Genomic DNA, 22,010 nt, shown 5'->3' on the forward strand with positions numbered 1-22,010 from the left:
AACTAAATTGTTTTCCTGGTATTTTTTATATATATATATATATATATATATATATATATATATATATATATATATATATATATATATATATACATACTAAGGTTCTGCAAATAAGTTCTTTCTTTTTGCATTCGATTTCTTTCCATAATGCCACTATTTTTTTTTTCCCCACCACATAGATTAATAAAGATCTTTAAAAAAACTAACGTGCATATTTATACACATAAAATAACAATTGACTGTTTATACATGTAATTGCATACACATAGGCTACATGCCAAGCACCCCTTTTTTTCACAATAAAAAAAAAAACCGGTTACACTTTATTTTAAGGTGATGTAATTACTCAGATAAGTACTGAGTAATATTAATACCTTTACTTACTGTAGGGTAACTTGTAATTATGCAGGATTTACTGTTATTACTAAGCATGTGTTGTAACGTGCAACTACGTCACCTTAAAATAAAGTACCAAAAAATGTATTCGTTTTTACAAATCGAGAAGTACATCAGTTATAAATTGCAGTTTATATGAAATGGTTTTTAAAAGCATTTTTAAATGTAATGACAAATAGCTGTAAAAGTCAGATTTATTAGTCAAACGATTTGTGACTCAAGTTACACTTTATACATAATGATGAAACACCATCGGTATAACTGCTAAATGAAAGGAAAATCGAAATATGTAGAGAATTACACAATTAAACAAATATATGCATTGCCATGGAGTTCTCTTTGGTTAAAGTTAAGTCTTTTAAAATATATATATAAAAATATATATATATATATATATATGAATGACTCCAGCATTCAGTTTTACATGATCCTTCAGAAATCATTCTAATATGCTGAATTGCTGTCAAAAATATTTCTTATTATCAATGTATATATATATATATATATATATATATATATATATATATATATATATATATATATATATATATATATATATATATATGCAGTTGCAAGAAAAAGTATGTGAACCCCTTGAAGAATCTGAAAATTTTAATAATTTTAACAATAGGCAAGAAATCATATAGTGCATGTTATTTTTTATTTAATACTGTCTCTAATAAGATATTTTACATAATATGTTTACACAATATGTTTATATAACACAAGAATAATAATTTAAAAAATTTAGCTCAATTTATTAAAATGACCCTGTTCAAAAGTTTATGAACCATTTATTCTCAGTACTGTGTGTTGTTCCCTGGATGATCTACAGCTGTTTTTGTGTTTTGTGATGGTTCTCTAGTCTCTTGTTTGTCCTGAGCAGTTGAACTGACAAATAATCTTCAGAAAAATCCTCCAGGTCCTGCAAAATCATCAGTTTTCCAGCATCTTTTGCATATTTAAACCCTTTCCCTATTATGAAGCTCATTAAATAGGCTATGTAAATATTCTCCAATCCTAGCCGTGGGTTTACTTCAAAGTCTCCAATGCGGCAACACTTACCAAAACCCAGCGAGAAAGCCTCAAAACCAGTGTAATATTACTTATTAGTTAGTTATGATGTTTTTGAATGTAAAAACCACACGAACGTCATTAGTTGACCTCAGACAACAGTATAAAAAAGTTAAAAAATAAAATAAAATAAAAAAGCTAGTTCATAACGCCTTTAATACATTTTTTCGTCTTTTGGATATGTAAAAATTTATGGAGCTAGAAATATGACAAAATGATCTGAATTTGAATTGAATAAATCTGAATTATTGACAAGTGTAATCTAACAAAATTGAATATTATGTTGCATTTTACATAGTTCTGAATTTGAATTTTTTAAAATGTTGAATATAGAACCTTTGAAATTAAACACATCTGAAATGTTTTTATGTCGAAATTGTTTAGACATGTATTTTCAAACAGCAGATATTTTGTTCTGAATTAATCGACTGGAAATATTCAGTTTTTGAAAATACAGATTCAAGATTTCAGATGAAGAAGAAATTCAGATCATCAAATTCAATATTCTAAAATACAGATCATCAAATTCAATATTCTAAAATACAGATCATCAAATTCAATATTCTAAAATACAGATCATCAAATTCAATATTCTAAAATACAGATCATCAAATTCAATATTCTAAAATACAGATCATCAAATTCAATATTCTAAAATTCAGATCATCAAATTCAATGTTCTAAAATACAGATCATCAAATTCAATATTCTAAAATACAGATCATCAAATTCAATATTCTAAAATACAGATCATCAAATTCAATATTCTAAAATACAGATCATCAAATTCAATATTCTAAAATACAGATCATCAAATTCAATATTCTAAAATACAGATCATCAAATTCAATATTCTAAAATTCAGATCATCAAATTCAATGTTCTAAAATACAGATCATCAAATTCAATATTCTAAAATACAGATCATCAAATTCAATATTCTAAAATACAGATCATCAAATTCAATATTCTAAAATACAGATCATCAAATTCAATATTCTAAAATTCAGATCATCAAATTCAATGTTCTAAAATTCAGATCGCAGAAATTCAGATCTTACAGAAAGTAGGCCAGAGGTCATCAGGGAAGAGTAAAGGATGTCAGAAAAATCCAATGGAGCACCATATCTGATCATTTCATTTCCTATTTGTAATGGAAGAAAGAGAAAAGATCAAACAACCCCTTTATACTTTTTTGTTTATTTTAGATTAATGCACAGAAAAAGAGATTTCGGCTAGATTTTTCATTTTTCGTGCGTGATTTACAAATCGCTGATTAGTGAAGAAAATCTAAGCGTTTGACGTCATCTGTCGTTCTCCAGGGTTGAATCCAAAATCGCCCCCATAAACCCTCACTATTTAGTCCAATAATACAGTTAACTCGAAAAAGTGAATGAATGTAGATGAATGAGTTGTCTTTTGGGGGTGGGGGGTGAAGTTGTTAACAATAATAATGGGAAATGCTCTAATGATGCGTGACCTATTTTAACAGTCTATGGCGTGACATTCACAGATCACTGTAGCCCTCAGTTCAAACAAACGGCAGCGCTCATGACATGAACCAATCACCTCCGCTTTACAGCCAGTGGCGCCACCAGGGGGTGGCCAGGGGTGGCCACGGCCACCCCTGGACAACCCCTGGCCACCCCACTGGCCACCCCGCTGGCCATGGCGTAGGTTTGGGGGGGACGCTTGGTACTAGTCCCAATCAATATTTAGAATAAGCAAAATGACGCGTCCCGTATCAAACCAATACGGACGCGATGCACAAGATTGGGTTTTAGCGGCGCTTTGCTGCCATAGCGACGGAGTCTCGAGAGTCAAGAGCATGCGCTGGAAACTTGCGCGGTTTTTAAAAAACATGTCGAGCTCGCGTCCACAGTTTGAACGCAAGAGGATTTCCAGATATAGGGCTGAATAAAAAAAAAAGGTATCATGAGTGGGTCTGTCCAGTAACTTAAGATGAACCCAAGACAAACTGCACCCTTTGCAGAGAAGCATTTCAGTGTCTCAGACTGTGACTTTAAGCATGCGATGACAGACACATCCGTGAACTAAATGGATTAATATTTTTAATGGATAATATAATATTCCATACATTATCAGAGCTTGGCAGACTTATTTTTCTAGACATTAGAACGGTTAATTAATAGATTATAGCCTATTAATGTTATCAATTTATCATTTAGCAGTTTGATATTTAAAAAATATTTAGATTAAAATGGGACAAATAATTACATAATAATATAGTCATAATAGTAAATTAATAAAGAGGATTAAACATTTTTGAATTTCAGAATTGTTAGTAAAGTGGTTACTGGTTCAGAATGACTGCTTAAAGAGACAGTGCACCCAAAAATGAAAAATCTGTCATAATTTCCTCACCCTCAAGCTGTTCCAAACCTGTATGCATTTCTTTATGTAGAATACATATGAAGACACATTCCTACCATGGAAGTCAATGTTGCCCCCAAAGCAAACATTTGGTTACAAACGTTCTTCAAAATATATTATTTTATGTTCAACAGAACGAAGAAACTCATACAGGTTCGGAACATCATGAGGGAGAGTAAATGATGACAGAAATTTCATTTTTGGGTGAACTATCCCTTTAAAGTACACCAATACAGGCTACTAAAGAGATCTTTAGAAATAAATAAAATAATCAAAAGTAAAATAATTTAAAATGTGTTCTGTTGCAAGTTTACATACTTGATTCCATGTTTATTGTTGAGCTGCTGTCATTGTTTCATTGTCACTCTTATCACTCTTTAATTGCCAAGTTCATAAATTATTTTCAAAAACGGATTCAAAACTGATTTGGAAAAAAAAAACATACACACAAAATAACTTATTTTCAATATAAAAAGTGATTGTGGACTGGATATTTTTTGACCTTTTATCACAGTCTTGGACATGTCAAAGATTAGTAACAACACTGGCTCTGATGCATTGTTAGTTTGTGTGCAGCATCAGATTTAGATTTTTTTAATCCCTCATTTATATGCAGTTATTATACTCTATACAAATGCCAGAAACTAAGCTTCTTTTTTTTTCTTCAGCACAGGCCTATCTACTCAACTGTAAAAATTACACATTTTACCTCTTCCCAACTGGGAAAACCACCAACAATCAAGAATGCATGATTATATGGTGTCATGGCTTTCCAATATTTTTTTTTGGCTATAATGGAAGTCAATTGGGCAAAAACAGCCACGAACAGTAAATGAGGGAGAAAAAATCTGATGCTGCACAAAAACTAACAATGCATCAAAGCTAAAGTTGTTACAAATCTTTGACATGCCCAAGACTTTTATATATGTATTTTATATTTAAAATAAGTCATTTTGTGTGTATGTTTTTTTTTTTTCAAATCCGTTTTGAAAATCATTATGAACTTGGAAAATAAAGAGTATTATTATTTTGGTACTGGATAATTTGAACTGAAGAGCCTCATAAATTAATAGACTTATTAATAAACTTTGCGCGCTCAGACAGCAACAGGTCAGCTCATGCCCGTCAGTCAACAATTTCAAAAGAAGTTAACGTTAGAAGACGAAGACTACTGGTAAGTAAATAAGTAAAAAAATATTTTTTTGTAAAAGACGACGCGGAATTATGTGTCGTGACGTGCTACAGGCCGGTTTACTACACCAGTAGAATACAATTCTGAAATTATGGTTTCTAGTTTTGGTGTGCCACCCCAAGATTTTAAGTGGCCCCATCTGGCCACCCCTATGAAAAATTTCTGGAGGCGCCACTGTTTACAGCACGAGAGAAATCATGAATGAACACACAGGGCTGACTATAAGGGCTCCACATTATCTTTGTCTGGGACAAATCAAAGAGGGTTTTACTTTCCCGACAGGACAAATAAAACATTAAAATAACCAGATAATTTATTTATTATTATATTCAATGTAAACAGCGACTGATAATGGAGTGGATCTCTGGTAACAAAGTCGCGTTGAGGCTGGCGCTGCCTATCTCTTTGTGAGACATTCGTGGAGAAATCAAAACAAGTGAGCAGCAATCTAAACGATTTCAAATAGCTACATTGCAATCGTAAATTGTGTAGCATAATTCATTATTAGGTACTTACATTTTAGATTCAAAAACCTTTTTTTTTTTCTATTTCAACAATGATTTCACCAACGAACATAGTTCCAAAGGAACAACACTCAGCGCGGTGTTTTGAACTGAATGAATCAGCGTTTTGAATGAATCATTTGAATGAACGACTCAATGACTCACTCATTAAGACGATCTTTTGCTGCCACCTATTGGCGGTTTAGTTTCATGTTTAAAAGTATCATTGCATTTTTTTATTTGTATATTCAAACATTTAGAACATCAATCTCATAACATTATTCATTGCTGTTTTATTTTTGCAGTTTAAATTAATTAATTTGATTGGTAAAAGCCCTAGTGTCTTACTAATATAACTGCATTTATTAATCAAATGTAAGAATTGAACATGAAATGCATACATTTAATAAGATTTTAAAAAATGGCCTTTATAAAATGACTTAACGCCCTGGGGTAAATATCACAAATATGCAGATTTAATTAGGCCTATGTAAAAGCTGATAGAACACTGATGAGAATATTACTACAAAATCAATATATTTATACCACCAAAAATCCCCCCAATACACTGTACAGTACATACAATTTACTCTGTACTCTACCTGATAGGCCGGATTTTGAAACTTGTTTGCAGGTATTGAGGGTATAGGGGGCGATTTCAGATTCAGCCCAGGTCTGTTCAACAAAATAGTAGTCTTATAGCAGTAGAAGACTACCGCTTCTTAAACTGTACTGGGCATGTCCTAGATCAGGCAACTTCTCTGTGCAACTTAACCCGTTTCACAGAAAAAAATGTTTATCTGAAATATAAAATATTAATCAGTACCCAACCTTATTTAATTGTGCGGTAAACCACACAAAAAATGAGAAATCTAGCCGAAATCTCTTTTTCTGTGCATTAATCTAAAATAAACAAAAAAGTATAAAGGGGTTGTTTGATCTTTTCTCTTTATTCCATTACAAATAGGAAATGAAATGATCAGATATGGTGCTCCGTTGGATTTTTCTGACATCCTTTACTCTTCCCTGATGACCTCTGGCCTACTTTCTGTAAGATCTGAATTTCTGCGATCTGAATTTTAGAATATTGAATTTGATGATCTGAATTTTAGAATATTGAATTTGATGATCTGAATTTTAGAATATTGAATTTGATGATCTGAATTTTAGAATATTGAATTTGATGATCTGAATTTTGGAATATTGAATTTGATGATCTGAATTTTAGAATATTGAATTTGATGATCTGAATTTCAGAACATTGAATTTGATGATCTGAATTTTAGAATATTGAATTTGATGATCTGAATTTTAGAATATTGAATTTGATGATCTGTATTTTAGAACATTGAATTTGATGATCTGAATTTCTTTTTCATCTGAAATCTTGAATCTGTATTTTCAAAAACTGAATATTTCCAGTCGATTAGCCTAATTCAGAACAAAATATCTGCTGTTTGAAAATACATGTCTAAACAATTTCGACACAAAAACATTTCAGATGTGTTCAATTTCAAAGGTTCTATATTCAACATTTTAAAAAATTCAAATTCAGAACTATGTAAAATGCAACATAATATTCAATTTTGTTAGATTACACTTGTCAATAATTCAGATTTATACAATTCAAATTCAGATCATTTAGTCATATTTCTAGCTCCATAAAAATTTGTATGTATTGAGGACAGTTCTAAATAAAAACTAACATGCATTTTGCATGATCTCTCTTATTTTGTTAAAAGTATTCACATTTTCAGATTCTGCAAATGGTATTGTGTGTGTATATAGGCTATATATAAAGTTCATCTATATATGTCTTTATATATTTATGATGTTATACAAAAGTTGAATTGATCTTAAACCTAAAGGGTTAGTTAACCCAAAAATGAAATTGATGTCATTAATGACGCACCCTAATGTCCTTCCACGCCCGTAAGACCTTCATTCATCATCGGAGCACAGTTTAAGATATTTTGTTTTTTAGTCCCAGAGCATAATGCAGTCAATGCCCACTTTCTGTCCATGTCCAGAAAGGTTATAAAAACATCATCAAAGTAGTCCATATGTGACACCAGTTAGTTGATTAGTCTCTTGAAGCATCGAAAATACATTTTGGTCCAAAAATATCAAAAACTTAGCCTGACAAGCCAAACCCACATGAAGATGTTTTGCAAATTAAATTTGCTGCCGCTAGGGTGCGTCTAGATTTCTAGGCTATCAAAAACTACGACTTTATTCAGCATTGTCTTCTCCATGTGCCTCCAAAAAGAATCAAACGGTTAATGAATCAGTGAATCGATCAATGATTCGGGTCGCCAATGTCACGTGATTTCAGCAGTTTGGCGAGTGGGCATTGACTGCATTATGTTCTAGGAGGACTAAAATATAAAATATATTAAACTGTTCCGATGATGAACGAAGGTCTTACGGGTGTGGAAGGACATTAGGGTGAGTCATTAATGACATCAATTTCATTTTTGGGTGAACTAACCCTTTAAGCCCAAAACTTAATGCAGGAAATAAAACATTAAATTGTTCACCCCTTTCCTTTCCGTATTCTTCTAATAATCTGGCCGCTGAAATAACATTTTAATGTTTCAACAGCTTGGCCTAGCCTGGCATTTTCAAACCCGTGAATAGACCTTATTCAGAGCAGCGCAATGACAGGTATGAAAGCGAGGCTGTGACGGATAAATTAACCATGTTTTCAGGCCTCTGCTGTAAAAAGCTCTTAGATCACTTCTCATTTTCCTCAGATCGTGTTGTCTGGAGTTTTTTTGTCTACTGAAATTTCTTGGAAAGATATGTTTGCAGTGTTTAGCACAAAAACACATTAAATAACAGTGCAACCCACTGAAGAGATCAATGTCTATCCCTCACGGCCTCGCTTTCATTCCAGTTAAAAATGAATGATGGTGCTGCTGTGAATGAGGACTATAGATCCGAACCACCAGACTTCTTCTCTGTGAAACTGTTTATAAGCATACTGGGCTTTGCCGCTGTCTTATTGCTTTGTTCTGGCATGAATATTCTTGTACTTGCATGTCAGCAGATGTTTGAAGGTGTTCTTGAAGGTGACATTGCAAAGGGCATAGCAAGCGGGGTTAACCGTGCTGTTTATGTAGCAGAGCCAGTAGCCAAAGATCCACATTGTGTTTGGAATACAGACCGAGCAAAAAGTGTTGATGAGTACCATGACATTGTAGGGAGTCCATGTGGCTGCAAACGCCACCAGAATGGCCATAATGGTCCTTGTCACCTTCTTCTCGCGTGAGGATAAACTCTTCCTCTTCTGATACCGTGGCATGGGAATCTTCTGCGACACCAGACTCAGCCTTTCCTTCCCGTTGGTCATGCCCTGGCTTCCGCTGTTGGGTTTATAGGTGTTTTGCAGGTCCTTTTGGGATGCTGTTCTGAAGCAAGTAAATCTGACGCAACTTCCTGCGGGCAGCGGAGCTGAATGGGTCTGACGGCTTCTGTTGTCACCGTTAGTGCTTATAGATACGGCCTCCTCATCCCGGTGGTTTGAAGCGAGCACACTTTCGGATATAGAGTCGTTCTCACTCTCCCGTTCTTCTCCTGCAGGTGGGTACAATATATTTTCAGTTAGATCATAGATGAAAACAAGATTTAACTATATATGGTTCAGATAAGTGGGTATGATCTGCTGCCAAGATCCAAAAAAGACCATAAAAGTAGTTAAAGCTACACTGTGTGATATTTTCTCCCATCTAGTGGTGAAGGGGTATATGACCATCCAGTGAATAATAGTTTCTGTTCCTCTCAATTTTGATTTCGTTTTAACTCCTACGGTGGCCTATTTAGTCTAAGATTAACATGACAATCTCCCTCTTCACATTCGACATGGTGCCATCGAGTGTTAAAACGCGAAAGGCGAAGCTTGAATTTATGGGCATGTCCCTCTTTGGCTAATGTACTTTCAAGATGGAGGGGCAACATGGCGACCAGCATTCGAACCCCTCACCCGTATGTATTTTCAGTGGCATATTATAAACGTACGAGAATACTTTATAACTTGAAAGAAGTAAATATACATTAATGAGCACATATATTTTTGAAAGAACTAAGTGTTTTTAGCTAAGAGTAAAAAAACAAAAGTTACAAAGTGTAGCTTTGAAGGTTTAGTTCACCCAAAAATGAAATTGATGTCATTAATGACTCACCCTAATGTCGTTCCACACCCGTAAGACCTCCGTTCATCATCGGAACACACTTTAAGATTATTTATTTTTTAGTCCCAGTGCATATGCAGTCAATGCACACTTTACTGTCCATGTCCAGAAAGGGGATAAAAACATCATCAAAGTAGTCCATATGTGACATCAGTTAGTTGATTAGAGTCTCTTGAAGCATCGAAAATACATTTTGGTTCAAAAATATCAAAAACTACGACTATTTTAAAACTACGACTTTATTCAGCATTGTCTTGTCTTCCGTGTTCCTCCAAAAATAATCAAATGGTTAATGAATCAGTGAATCGATCAAAAACTGCTGAAATCACGTGACATTGGCGACCCAAATCATTGATCGATTCACTGATTCATTAACAGTTTGAATGAGGAACACAGAAGAGAAGACAATGCTGAATAAAGTTATTTTTGGACCAAAAGGTACTATTATTATTTTTTTAATTATGTGTGTGTGTGTGTGTGTGTGTGTGTGTGTGTGTGTGTGTGTGTGTGTGTGTGTGTGTTTGTTTAAGGTGATATCTAAAACAAATATGTAGACCTATATTAACTATATTTAATGTTATTTAAAAATATATATATTTTATTTGGAAAAAGAGTGACTTCATAATAAGCCTAAATTCAATCTGTTCAACATATCAACATATAAAGTAATTGTGTCTCTTTAGAAAATTCGAACTGAACATTCAATTAATATGGAGTAGTTTTGGGTGAACTAACCCTTTAACAATAATAACACTTCAATCAACAAGTTTGGAAACTTCTCATATAGATTTTTATACTTCTCTTTTGTCTTTTTTGGAGCCCCTGTTCTCAAGCTTATAAGTACATTGTATAAAGAGTAGTTTGAATATTCTTAAAAAATATGTAAGAAAATAAGTAATCTGTAAACAAACCTGTAGTGGCATCTGAAGCACTCTGCCTATATGGAACCATTTCCTCTCCTCCTTGGATTGACATCCTCTCCTTATTGCTCTCAGTTGTGGGTCCAGCCTGTCCTCCATCATTACTAACTCTGGATACTCTCCGAATGCCTCTGCTTTGCACACGACTGCGGCTGGCTTTGGAGATCTGCCAGTACAGTACTGTCATAGTGACGACTGGCAGGTAGAAGGCAGCGATGGCGGTGCCGAAGGTGACTACAGCATTGGAGAAAAACTGGATATAGCACTCGCCTTCAGGAACTGTCCGGTTGCCCGTGATAAACTGCCAGAACAAGATGGCTGGAGCCCAGAGAATGAACGACAGGATCCAAGCTCCTGCGATCATCATGCCTGCCATCTTGTGGGTCCGTTTAACTGGGTAACTGAGAGGTTTGGTGACGCAGAAATATCGGTCGAAGCTGATGATGAGGAGGTTCATAACAGAGGCGTTACTCACCACGTAATCCAGAGCCAACCAGAGGTCGCAGACCAAAGCTCCTAAAGGCCAGTGGCCAGTCACAATGTACACGGTGTAGAGGTTCATGGAGAAAACACCGATGAACAGGTCGGCACATGCTAGACTGAACAGGAAGTAGTTGTTGACTGTCTGGAGGTTCCTGTTGACCTTGATAGAAAGCATAACCAGCACATTGCCAATAATTGTGATCAGACTTAAAGTGCTCAGGCCGAGAATGATGAGAACAATCTCGACAGCTGTGAATGGACTGGCTAGGAAAAAGTCAGTCTTGTTAGCATGGTTGGGGCTTGGAGAAAGAGTTAAGTTGGAATTCTCCATCTTTCATTATCACAGGACAGGCACATCAGAACCTAAGGGTAGAAAAAAGGGTAAAAAGGAATATCATTACAAATATTTACTGATGTGCTTTCACTTTTCTGAATGTTTTTAAGCAATACTAGTATTGGGACACCCCCTTGAAATCTTTGAATTCAGGTGTTCCAATCACTTCCATGGCCACAGGTGTATAAAATCAAGCACTTAGGCATGCAGGCGCTTCTACAAACATTTGTGAAACAATGGGTGAATTCAAGCGTGGTACCGTGATAGGTTGTGCAAAAAAAGTCCATTCGTGAAATTTCCTACTATATATTCCATGGTCAACAGTTAGTGGTATTATAACAAAGTGGAAGCAACTGGGAACAACATCAAACTCAGCCACAAAGTGTTTGGCTAAGTAAAATCACAGAGCAGGCTCAGCGCATGCTGAAGCGCACAGTGTGCAGAAGGGTTGGTCTTTGCCCCTTAGTGTCAGTGAAAGGAACTCTTAATGCTTCAGCATACCAATACATTTTGGACAATTTCATGCTGACAACTTTGTGGGAACAGTTTGGGGATGGCACTTTCCTGTTTCAACACGAGTTCGCACCAGCGAACAAAGCAAGGTCCATAAAGACATGTTGGACGAGTTTGGTGTGGAGGAACATGAATGGCCTGCACAGAGTGCTGACCTCAACTTGACAGAACACCTTTGGGATGAATTAGAGCGGTGACTGCGGGCCGGGTCTTCTCATCCAACATCAGTGCCTGACCTCATAAATGTGCTTCTATAAATGGTCAAAAATTCCCATAAACACACTCCTAAACCATGTGGAATTACTTCCCAGAAGAGTTGAAGCTGCAAAGGGCCATAGTCAACCCTATGGATTAAGAATAGGATGTCATTAAAGGGTTAGTTCACCAAAAAATGAAATTGATGTCATTAATGACTCACCCTAATGTCCTTCCACACCCGTAAGACTTCCGTTCCATCATTGAATCATCACAGATTCCTGAGGCTTTTAAAAACTCCCAGCCTGGTTCATTACTCAAAACCGCAATCATGGGTAAGACTGCCGACCCGACCCTGTCTAGAAGGCCATCATTGACACCCTCAAGCGAGAGGGTAAGACACAGAAAGACATTTCTGAACGAATAGGCTGTTCCCAGAGTGCTGTATCAAGGCACCTCAGTGAGAAGTCTGTGGGAAGGAAAAAGTGTGGCAAAAAACGCTGCACACCGAGAAGAGGTGACTAGACCCTGAGGAAGATTGTGGAGAAGGACCGATTCCAGACCTTGGGGGACCTGCGGAAGCAGTGGACTGAGTCTGGAGTAGAAACATCCAGAGCCACCCTGCACAGGCGTGTGCAGGAAGTGGGCTACAGGTGCCGCATTCCCCAGGTCAAGACACTTTTGAACCAGAAACAGCGGCAGAAGCGCCTGACCTGGGCTACAGAGAAGCAGCACTGGACTGTTGCTCAAATTTTGCATGTCATTCTGAAATCAAGGTGCCAAAGGTCTGGAGGAAGACTGGGGAGAAGGAAATGCCAAAATGCCTGAAGTCCAGTGTCAAGTACCCACAGTCAGTGATGGTCTGGGGTGCCATGTCAGCTGCTGGTGTTGGTCCACTGTGTTTTATCAAGGGCAGGGTCAATGCAGCTAGCTATCAGGAGATTTTGGAGCACTTCATGCTTCCATCTGCTGAAAAGCTTTATGGAGATGAAGATTTCGTTTTTCAGCACGACCTGGCACCTGCTCACAGTGCCAAAACCACTGGTAAATGGTTTACTGACCATGGTATTACTGTGCTCAATTGGCCTGCCAACTCTCTTGACCTGAACCCCATAGAGAATCTGTGGGATATTGTGAAGAGAAAGTTGAGAGACGCAAGACCCAACACTCTGGATGAGCTTAAGGCCGCTATCGACGCATCCTGGACCTCCATAACACCTCAGCAGTGCCACAGGCTGATCGCCTCCATGCCACGCCGCATTGAAGCAGTCATTTCTGCAAAAGTTTCCCGACCAAGTATTGAGTGCATAAATGAACATAATTATTTGAAGGTTGACTTTTTTTGTATTAAAAACACTTTTCTTTTATTGGTTGGATGAAATATGCAAATTTTTTGAGACAGGAATTTGGGGTTTTCATGAGCTGTATGCCAAAATCATCAGTATTAAAACAATAAAAGACCTGAAATATTTCAGTTGGTGTGCAATGAATCTAAAATATATGAAAGTTAAATTTTTATCATTACATTGTGGAAAATAATGAACTTGATCACAATATGCGATTTTTATTATTATTATTATTATTATTATTTTTTTTTTTTTTTTTGAGAGGGACCTGTATATGGACACTATACTGTCCATGTCCCGGAAGGTAATAAAAAAACATCATCAAAGTAGTCCATATGTGACATCAGTTGGTTAATTAGAATCTCTTGAAGCATCGAAAATACATTTTGGTCCAAAAATAACAAAAGCTTCGACTTTATTCAGCATTGTCTTCTCTTCCGGGTTTGTTTTCTATCCTCAAATAAATATTTGAATGCTTATGAATCAGCGTATTGATTCAAGAGTTGGAACGCCAATGTAACGTGATTTCAGCAGTTTGGCATGCGATCCGAATCATGAATCAATACGCTGATTCATAATGGTTCGAAGCTTTGTTTTGAAATCGGCCCATCACTATATAAGTCGTTATTTTTATTTTGTTGCGCACTAAAACTATTCTCGTCGCTTCATAAAATTATTGTAGAACCACTATGGTGAGATGGGCTTTGTAATGTTGTCTTTAGTGCCTTTTATGGGTCTTGAGAGGAAATAACATTGATGTCAATGAAGGCCTGTCTTAGCATAGACCGTGAAGTCAGAGCCATCGGATTTCAACAAAAATATCTTCATTTGTGTTTCGAAGATGAACGGAGGTCTTATGGGTGTCGAACGAAATGAGGGTAATTAATGACAGAACATTGGTTCAAATACTTTTTTTGCATACATTGCATATATTTCTTTGTATCTTCATAAATTTTTGAAATGTTATAACTAAATAAACTTTATAAACTATAATCACTGGCTTCCGTTAACGGCCGTACACAAGTCTAGTTCCGGCGGAAGCGTGACCTTTGACCTGACGCATGACGCAGGAGTAGGCTTAGGTAAGAGAAGATGCCTCTCACGGTTTAAACCAATAGGGTTGAGCAACAAACTCAAGCTCCTCCAACATTTCTCTTGAACAATTCTAATCTGGTGTTTTGCTTTGATCTATGGTCTATACTTCCGCGTTCATCAATACGTCATGCGTCGGGTCAGAGATCACTCTTCTGCCGGAACTCAACTCGCATACACCCATTACTGGAAGCCAGGGATTGTACTTTATAAAGTTATATTATGGATATTTTTCTTACAATAACTCATCACTTTGCTTCAGAAGGCCTTTATTAACACCATGATGGATGGATGCACTTTTTTTGGGCTTACTTTAGGATGTTTTTAACATAACTCTGATTGTGTTCGGATGAAAGAAGAAAGTATACACCTAGAAGGGCTTGAGGCTGAGTAAATTATGGAATCATTTAATTTTTGGGTGAACTAACCCTTTAAGTGAACATCAATGCTTTCTTTAAAACGCACAAAAACCCTATTCAAAAGACCACTCCTATCTTTATTGTTCATGATATCCCATCATGAGTGTGTGTGTATCTTTGTGGATGGATCTGTTTGCCAAACATAATTCTCAAACAGAGAGTTCATCATCTGTCAGTATTGTTTATGCTGCCAGATTTCCATTAAGGCAATGGAGAACAGCATCACATTGATGGGCTTGATAATACTGCAGGGAAAACATGGAGCACTGTGATATTATCTGAGATATTTTAATGTAGCTGGATGGAAGGAAGGACTCTGATAGCACATCTTATTTACTGTAGCCAGGAAGGTCTCTTAGGAGCAATAAGCTTATTGCCTTTAGCAGGACAGCATGTACTGTAGGCTACTTAATGCTTCAGTTTGGATCAGTACCAAAAACTGCATTTTGAACACCTGGATTTAAAAACATTTTGCAGAAAATGGAGCTATAGTTTTATTAAAACGTTTAGTATGTGGTGATTTAAGTGTTTTAAGGCGTTCTATGTGGTTAGCGTGTTACGTGGTGGCTTTGTTTTTTTTTTAAGTTGTTTGTTTTTTGTAGGGCTGGGTAAAATATATAGATTTTTCGATATTAATCCATTCCCATTTTGAAGAACTGATATCAATTGTTAAATCTTGTTCGACCAATGCTGTTTTCAGCATTGCACCTCCAATCTAATCCCCTCCCATCTAATAAATATCAATATGCTTTGTGATTCGTTACATCTTAAATGAAACAAAGTCTTAGCTTTCGAATAATTTCAATTATATTACCAGATTCTAACAATAAATACAGTTTAATGTGGCGATCGATCGCTGTTGTGGCCTCATATCAAGCGAAGCGGCATGTGAACCTTCCTCTATGTAGTTACAGCACGAAATAAACATGAATGAACACCTGAAGGTATGTTCAAAGATACAGTACAACTTACTGACATGTGTAATGTCTCATGTAATCAATGTTTCAACCGCTGACAGGTCAGTAAAACAGTAAGAACAATGTCACTTTTAAACAACATCACTCACATAATTTACCCCAGAAAAGCATTTCAATTTCCAAAAACTTGTTTGTTATCTAGAAAAATGTAGTCTGAAGAGAAGCATTTTGAGAAATATATGTACGATTGCATATTCATTGTATATTTACTTACCCTGTTCTTCAATATTTAATGTGTTTGAATAAATCCTTCATGGTTTTATGACAGCTGCCATTTAAAAACACGAGTAGAAGCATAATTATGTAATTGAGAATTATCATTACGTTATTGTTGTAAAAAGTTATTCATGTGTATTTTAAATGCAAACCAGTTAATTTTGTGAAAATGTTAAAAATGTGATAGTTTACAACACTGAGAGATATTTTTTCCTACGTGGACTACATGATAGGCCCCAAATTAAGTTGACTTGAATTTAATTGAATTAAATCAAATCCAAATTGAATTTGAATCACAAGCTTGTGAATCAAATCAAATAAAAAAAAAAATTGTGTCAAAGCACAGCCCTGTAATGTTTTTGGCATGTCACTAGAGATTGCTTTGGTGTTGCTATGCGGTTGCTAAGGTTTGCTGGGTGATTTTTTTTTCTTTTCTTCTTTTTTCTTTTCTTCATGTGGTTGCTGGGGTGTTTTCTGTGCAGTTTCTAAGGTGTTATTAGTGGGTTTTAGCATGTTAGAATTCAGTTGCTGGGTATTCTGAATAGTTTCAATTGGGCATTGCTTTGGTGGTTTCTATAGTGTTTGTTGTTGTTGTTGTTGTTGTTTTTTGCATGTAATTGTGGTTACTGAAGTGCTTTGGTGTTCTGAATAGTTGTTAGGGCATTGCTAGTTGGCTGCTAGTGTGTTCTGGGTCACTTGTGTGTTATTGTGCGGTTGTGCATCCAGTGTTCATGATGATTGCTGGCTAGAGCATTGCTAGGGTGTTGCTAGGGTGTTTGGGTGGTTAGTCTGTTACTGTGCAGTTTCTTGGCTGTTCTGGATGGTTGCTAGCTAGGTAGCTGCTTGGGTGTTCTGATTGGTTGTTATTGTGTTGCTATGAGGTTGCTAAGGCCTTACCAATTGCTGCTAATTAACAAACTATTTGTGAAGTCATATCAGGCGGAGCTATGCAATTTAATATAATGCAGACAGATGGTATATGTTGTTCATATAGGTGAGCTACTGGGCAAATATGTACTCTGTTTATTAAGTTTGAATAGATTTAAAAGGACTGAGGATTTGTTTTTACTACTGTGCTTAAAAGTGAATGGCCTTCGGTCGGTTATTCTGTTTGTTGAGAGTCGATGTTTTGGGGTCTGGTGGTCTCTCGGGATGGAGAGTAAAGCTGAGGGTGTGTGGTGGTGTGTGTTGCATATTCTATTTGAAGGACAAATCACATTATGACCTAATCTAAAATGAATAATGTGAATTTGGATCAGCATATTACCGAAGCACTTGGTATTTGTCTGCTGTTTTAAGTGAGACTAATAACAGTACTGATGTGCTATGACATTTGCTCACTTCTCACTGCCATGTGGTGTTGCTGACAAAAACAGAGAAGAGAGCAAACTATCAAGATTGAAGGTATTAAACTGTGAAAACATAAATATTTATTCTTTATTTATCTTAAGATCGTACAGACTTCAGTCACCCATTCTCACCTTTCTAGCTTGTGCCACAAGTTCTTGTTAGAAAGCCAGGGTCATACAGCACAGCCATGTGGGAAATATCTCAGCGCTGTGACAAAGAACAGCAATCTTAGCACCGGTGATAAAATTTGTACCTCGGATCCGTTAGTTTGTGTAAGTTTATATGTGTTTTGCTTATAAAATTCTTTACATATTTGTTTTATAGTGTGGGGCTAGTTATCACACTTTATTACTCCTGTTCATTTTACTCAGGGTGGGTTTGCCTTTGAAAGTCTTGACTACAATAATGCAAATATTTTCACCATTATTGCTCAGGCAAAAAGTACAGTTCATTTATCACACAACTCACAATATGTGACATTCTGCAATGGTGACTTTGAATAGGGGAAAGTTGTCACATTGGAAGTCACACAGCAAAACAAGTAAACTGCACAACAGTTCATGAAATATCAATATCAATACCTTTCTCAGATATTCTCCAGACAAAAAATATTCTGTTAATTTAACGCATATTGTCCTTTTGTGACAGCATGCCCCAATAGCATGCTAAATTATATACAAAATATTGTCTTAATAAAACAGCCTATTAAAGACATTTACTTCATTTTAAACAGTAAAACAATTATGATATACAAAAAAATGTAAAAGGTAACAAAAATATTAAACTAACATGTTTAGTTATTCATAAATTGTGTAATAATATAACATTTAAAACATTGGGTCAAATTCATTCCTTAAACATAGCCAACCCGTGTAAGTTATAAAAAATAAAATACCTAATTCCTTATTTCTGCAGTCAAATGTCCTTTATCATCCAGTGATAGCTCCTATCAGCATCATCTGTCTTCTGTGAGGACCATCAGAGAGAGTGAGCTGTTGGTCTGTTGTTCTCTGTGCCACTGACTGACTGTGACAGAGACTGACTAAATGAGGGCGGGCGCTAAACACACCTAGATGAGAAGCCTAAGGAACTAAAAGGAACTTTGTAGATCTATCCATCTGTCTGTGTGTGTCTGTCAGTCAATTCAAAATCGCTGACAGAGTTAGTCAAAGTGTCCCGTTCACGCGCTGTGATCTCCCTGCCCTCCTTGTTGGATGCAAACAAACATATGACTCAGATCTGAGGAGAAGGTAAAAATGTCTTCTCCCACTTTTATTTTTAGGATGCAATATAAAAGAGAAGAGGCGTATTATGGATTCAACCAATGAGAGAAAGATTACATCACATATACATCTCATGGTATGGGGACATGCTACAGGTGGTACTGGTATAGAACCCATCTGGTAATCATTATATCAACCAGGAGAACATTAGGATCCTGCTATTCCTCTTCCATGTAAAGAGTAGGAACCATGAGACCCTCTCACCGGACAAACCTAGTAAGCCTCTGACAGGAGAAACATATGTGGGGAGGGGATATGCTTCACTTAAAGAAAGAGAGAAACGGAGAAGACAAAGGGAAAAAGGCAGGCCACACTTATATTTGTGTGATCTGGAATTAATTGATAAGGATAATAAAGGTGATTACTTAAAGGGTCAATCCTGAGATCCCATATGGAAATGTAATACATGTGTATATATGAAATATCAATATATGCGGTATATGTGATATATAAAGTAAAAACATATATGAAACATTAGAAATTGTATATGACATATAAATGTATCCCATATATTATATATGTTTATGTATGTATAATACATATTTTGACATATAGGTCTCATATATGAAATATCCTAATATGCTCATTTAGAGTAAAAACATAAATGCACATATATGCACAGCATCAGAAATTCCTATCAGAAATCAAAAATTGTATCTATTTAACCACTGAATTAGATACAATTAGCACATGGATGGAAATCTAAGACAGCATTGTGAGTATCAAAGCTCAACACTATAAGTAAACAAATAAACAGTAAATCAATTCCAAACCCAAAATACTAGTGATACACAAACAAAAAACAGTACCAAACAATTCAAAATGCCGTAGAGGGAAAAATACACTCTGCAATGCAAGTCTCTTATTTGAGTGTTGTAGAAGTCCCAGTCCCAGCAGGCAATGAAGATATACAGTCCTAAATCCTAGATTAGGCACTGGCACAATCTAACACAGGTAACAAGTAGGTATCAGTGCACTCAAACCCCATAACAGAATCCTCTGCAAGCTTCTCTGCAAACTTCCAAACACTATAAATTAACATTTTATGGGTACATAAAAATGTGCATTTTAATAAGAAAAGCATTAGACTTGTGAAGCATTAGAATGTACAATTCACTTAACTCTCAAACACAATGTGATTCCAGGCATTTTCACCATAGACAGTAAAAGAAATGGACAGAGCTAACCCATTGACTTCAACGGCGGAAAATGAAGTCAATCAGAGGCACTCACTTCCTGATGGCTGAGCGAACTGCGTTGGCCCAGACTGATCTTGACGACGTAGATGTGACGTGAGCAACCTGTCTGACAGCTGTAAGTCTTCTAGTAGTTGTGGAAAGTAAAATCTGAATTACGTTGTTTAAATATTTTCTCCTGTTGCTTTTGGCTCACTATGGGCTTCTCCCCCATTCTTCCCCCTTGACTTTATCAGACTTTATGTCTCCACGTCCCCTCGACTGCCTCATAGACAGTAAAAGATTGTTTCTGAGCATCTCCTCCTGTCTATACGGTAATTTCTCAACTGTGCGACAGAGTCGCGTTGGTTATGACGCAATAGTTAGCTTATTTTTACAAAAACAGCTTCTACGGGGCGATAGTGTAAGATACAAGGTAATGGAGCCTTTTATACATTGTCGTGTTTCTTTAGAAATAAACAATGGACAAATGGAGTCTTTAAATATATCAGATGTAAAGATATTCACTGTCAAAGTGACTCAAAAATGAATGGGAGTCAATGAGATTCTAACAGCAGGTGATGGCTTGGTTAGCAATGGCCACCCCTATGGGTGGAACGCTTTCCGAGTGCTAGATTACCCCTTTGATTTTCACCCATGCGCCATTGCCATGCCTCTCCTCTATGCTACTCGTAACCTTAAAACCACTTCCTCCCTTTGTTGCCCTCTAGAGGACAGGATGAAAAATGTCACCCATGTACCAGGGTTACATGCTACACAGAACAAAACATGAAAGTACACTAATGATTAGCACAAGCCGCATGCTAAACAAACAACCCTAAACACATGGACAAAAGAGTGTATACTGCACAAGCAAAACTAGATGCTCACACGAGACCAAGCGAATGCTCAAACTGTACACTCACAATGGGGAGAAAACACACATGGAGCTTTTAATGTCCGAAGCCTGAACCAAAACTAAATTAGAATGAAATGCCAGGATTAAAACACCACTATATAGATCCATATAAAATCCTGTACAAGCATACTGAATGTTTGCATAGATTATGTTTAAATAAACTTACATATATAAATTCAACATTAACATACAGTACCATATAAAAAGTCATCATATAAATAATTTTAATATATGTATATATAATAATTCTTCTATGGGTATTTCATACATGGTATAAACCTATCTCACGATATATAAAGATTTATATATAAATCTTTATATATCTTGAGAATGTATATATGTGCTAATAATGTATTGCCTTATATGAAACATATATGACATCACTACTCGGATATAGGGACATATATGTACATATATTACATTTCTGTATGGGATGTACATAAAAACCTGTCAATCGCTTTATTGGAATGACTGTAAATAATACAATATTGCGAACGCTGAAAATTTTACATAACTTAATGTTATTTAAATGTAACAGAACTTAAACTTAAACAGTGTTACAAATTAGAATATGTGTAAGCATTTTTTACCACAGCGTTTAACATATATACACTAGTCTTGTCAAAACTATTGATATTTGATATGTGGCAAAGTGACACACAACCGCCTTATCTCACTCACTTGTCTCGTTTGCTCCAGTTGAATGGTGTTTGTATTGCACATAATTTTATTCCTTATCGCAGGTTTTGTGCTCACGTCACACACGCGTGGATAAAGCCTCCTTTTAAAGAGCTTGTGAGTACCAAAATTACTTCTTTTTCGTGGCTTGTTGCACTTAAAGGTGCACTATGCAACTTTCCGTCCACTGGAGGGCGCCTATTCAAAACAAATGCGTAGTTTGATGAAGCAAAGTTTGGGCGCAGCATCTTGGGACTTGTGGTCTTCACCTCACAGCTGGTGGAAAATAGGAAAATAGGCAGAAATCACGTTCATACATGCGGTTATTAACGTTACTGTAGTGTAAAGCAAAGCAGGA

At 36.0% G+C, this 22,010-nt stretch overlaps 1 protein-coding gene across 1 annotated transcript; it reads right to left on the bottom strand.

The window, feature by feature from the left end:
• Positions 1-8,374: 8,374 nt before the first annotated feature.
• Positions 8,375-18,609, bottom strand: chrm2b (cholinergic receptor, muscarinic 2b). The gene is made up of 4 exons (XM_067436416.1): positions 18,493-18,609; positions 17,729-17,804; positions 10,664-11,518; positions 8,375-9,138 (listed from the first exon to the last, which is right to left on the bottom strand). Exons 3-4 carry the CDS (start codon positions 11,484-11,486, stop codon positions 8,564-8,566), a joined length of 1,398 nt encoding a protein of 465 aa, XP_067292517.1. The 5' UTR covers positions 11,487-11,518; positions 17,729-17,804; positions 18,493-18,609; the 3' UTR covers positions 8,375-8,563.
• Between the last annotated feature and the right edge of the window lie 3,401 nt (positions 18,610-22,010).

Source organism: Pseudorasbora parva, chromosome 25, assembly GCF_024679245.1.
Source record: "Pseudorasbora parva isolate DD20220531a chromosome 25, ASM2467924v1, whole genome shotgun sequence".
In the NCBI taxonomy this organism is placed as follows: domain Eukaryota; kingdom Metazoa; phylum Chordata; class Actinopteri; order Cypriniformes; family Gobionidae; genus Pseudorasbora; species Pseudorasbora parva.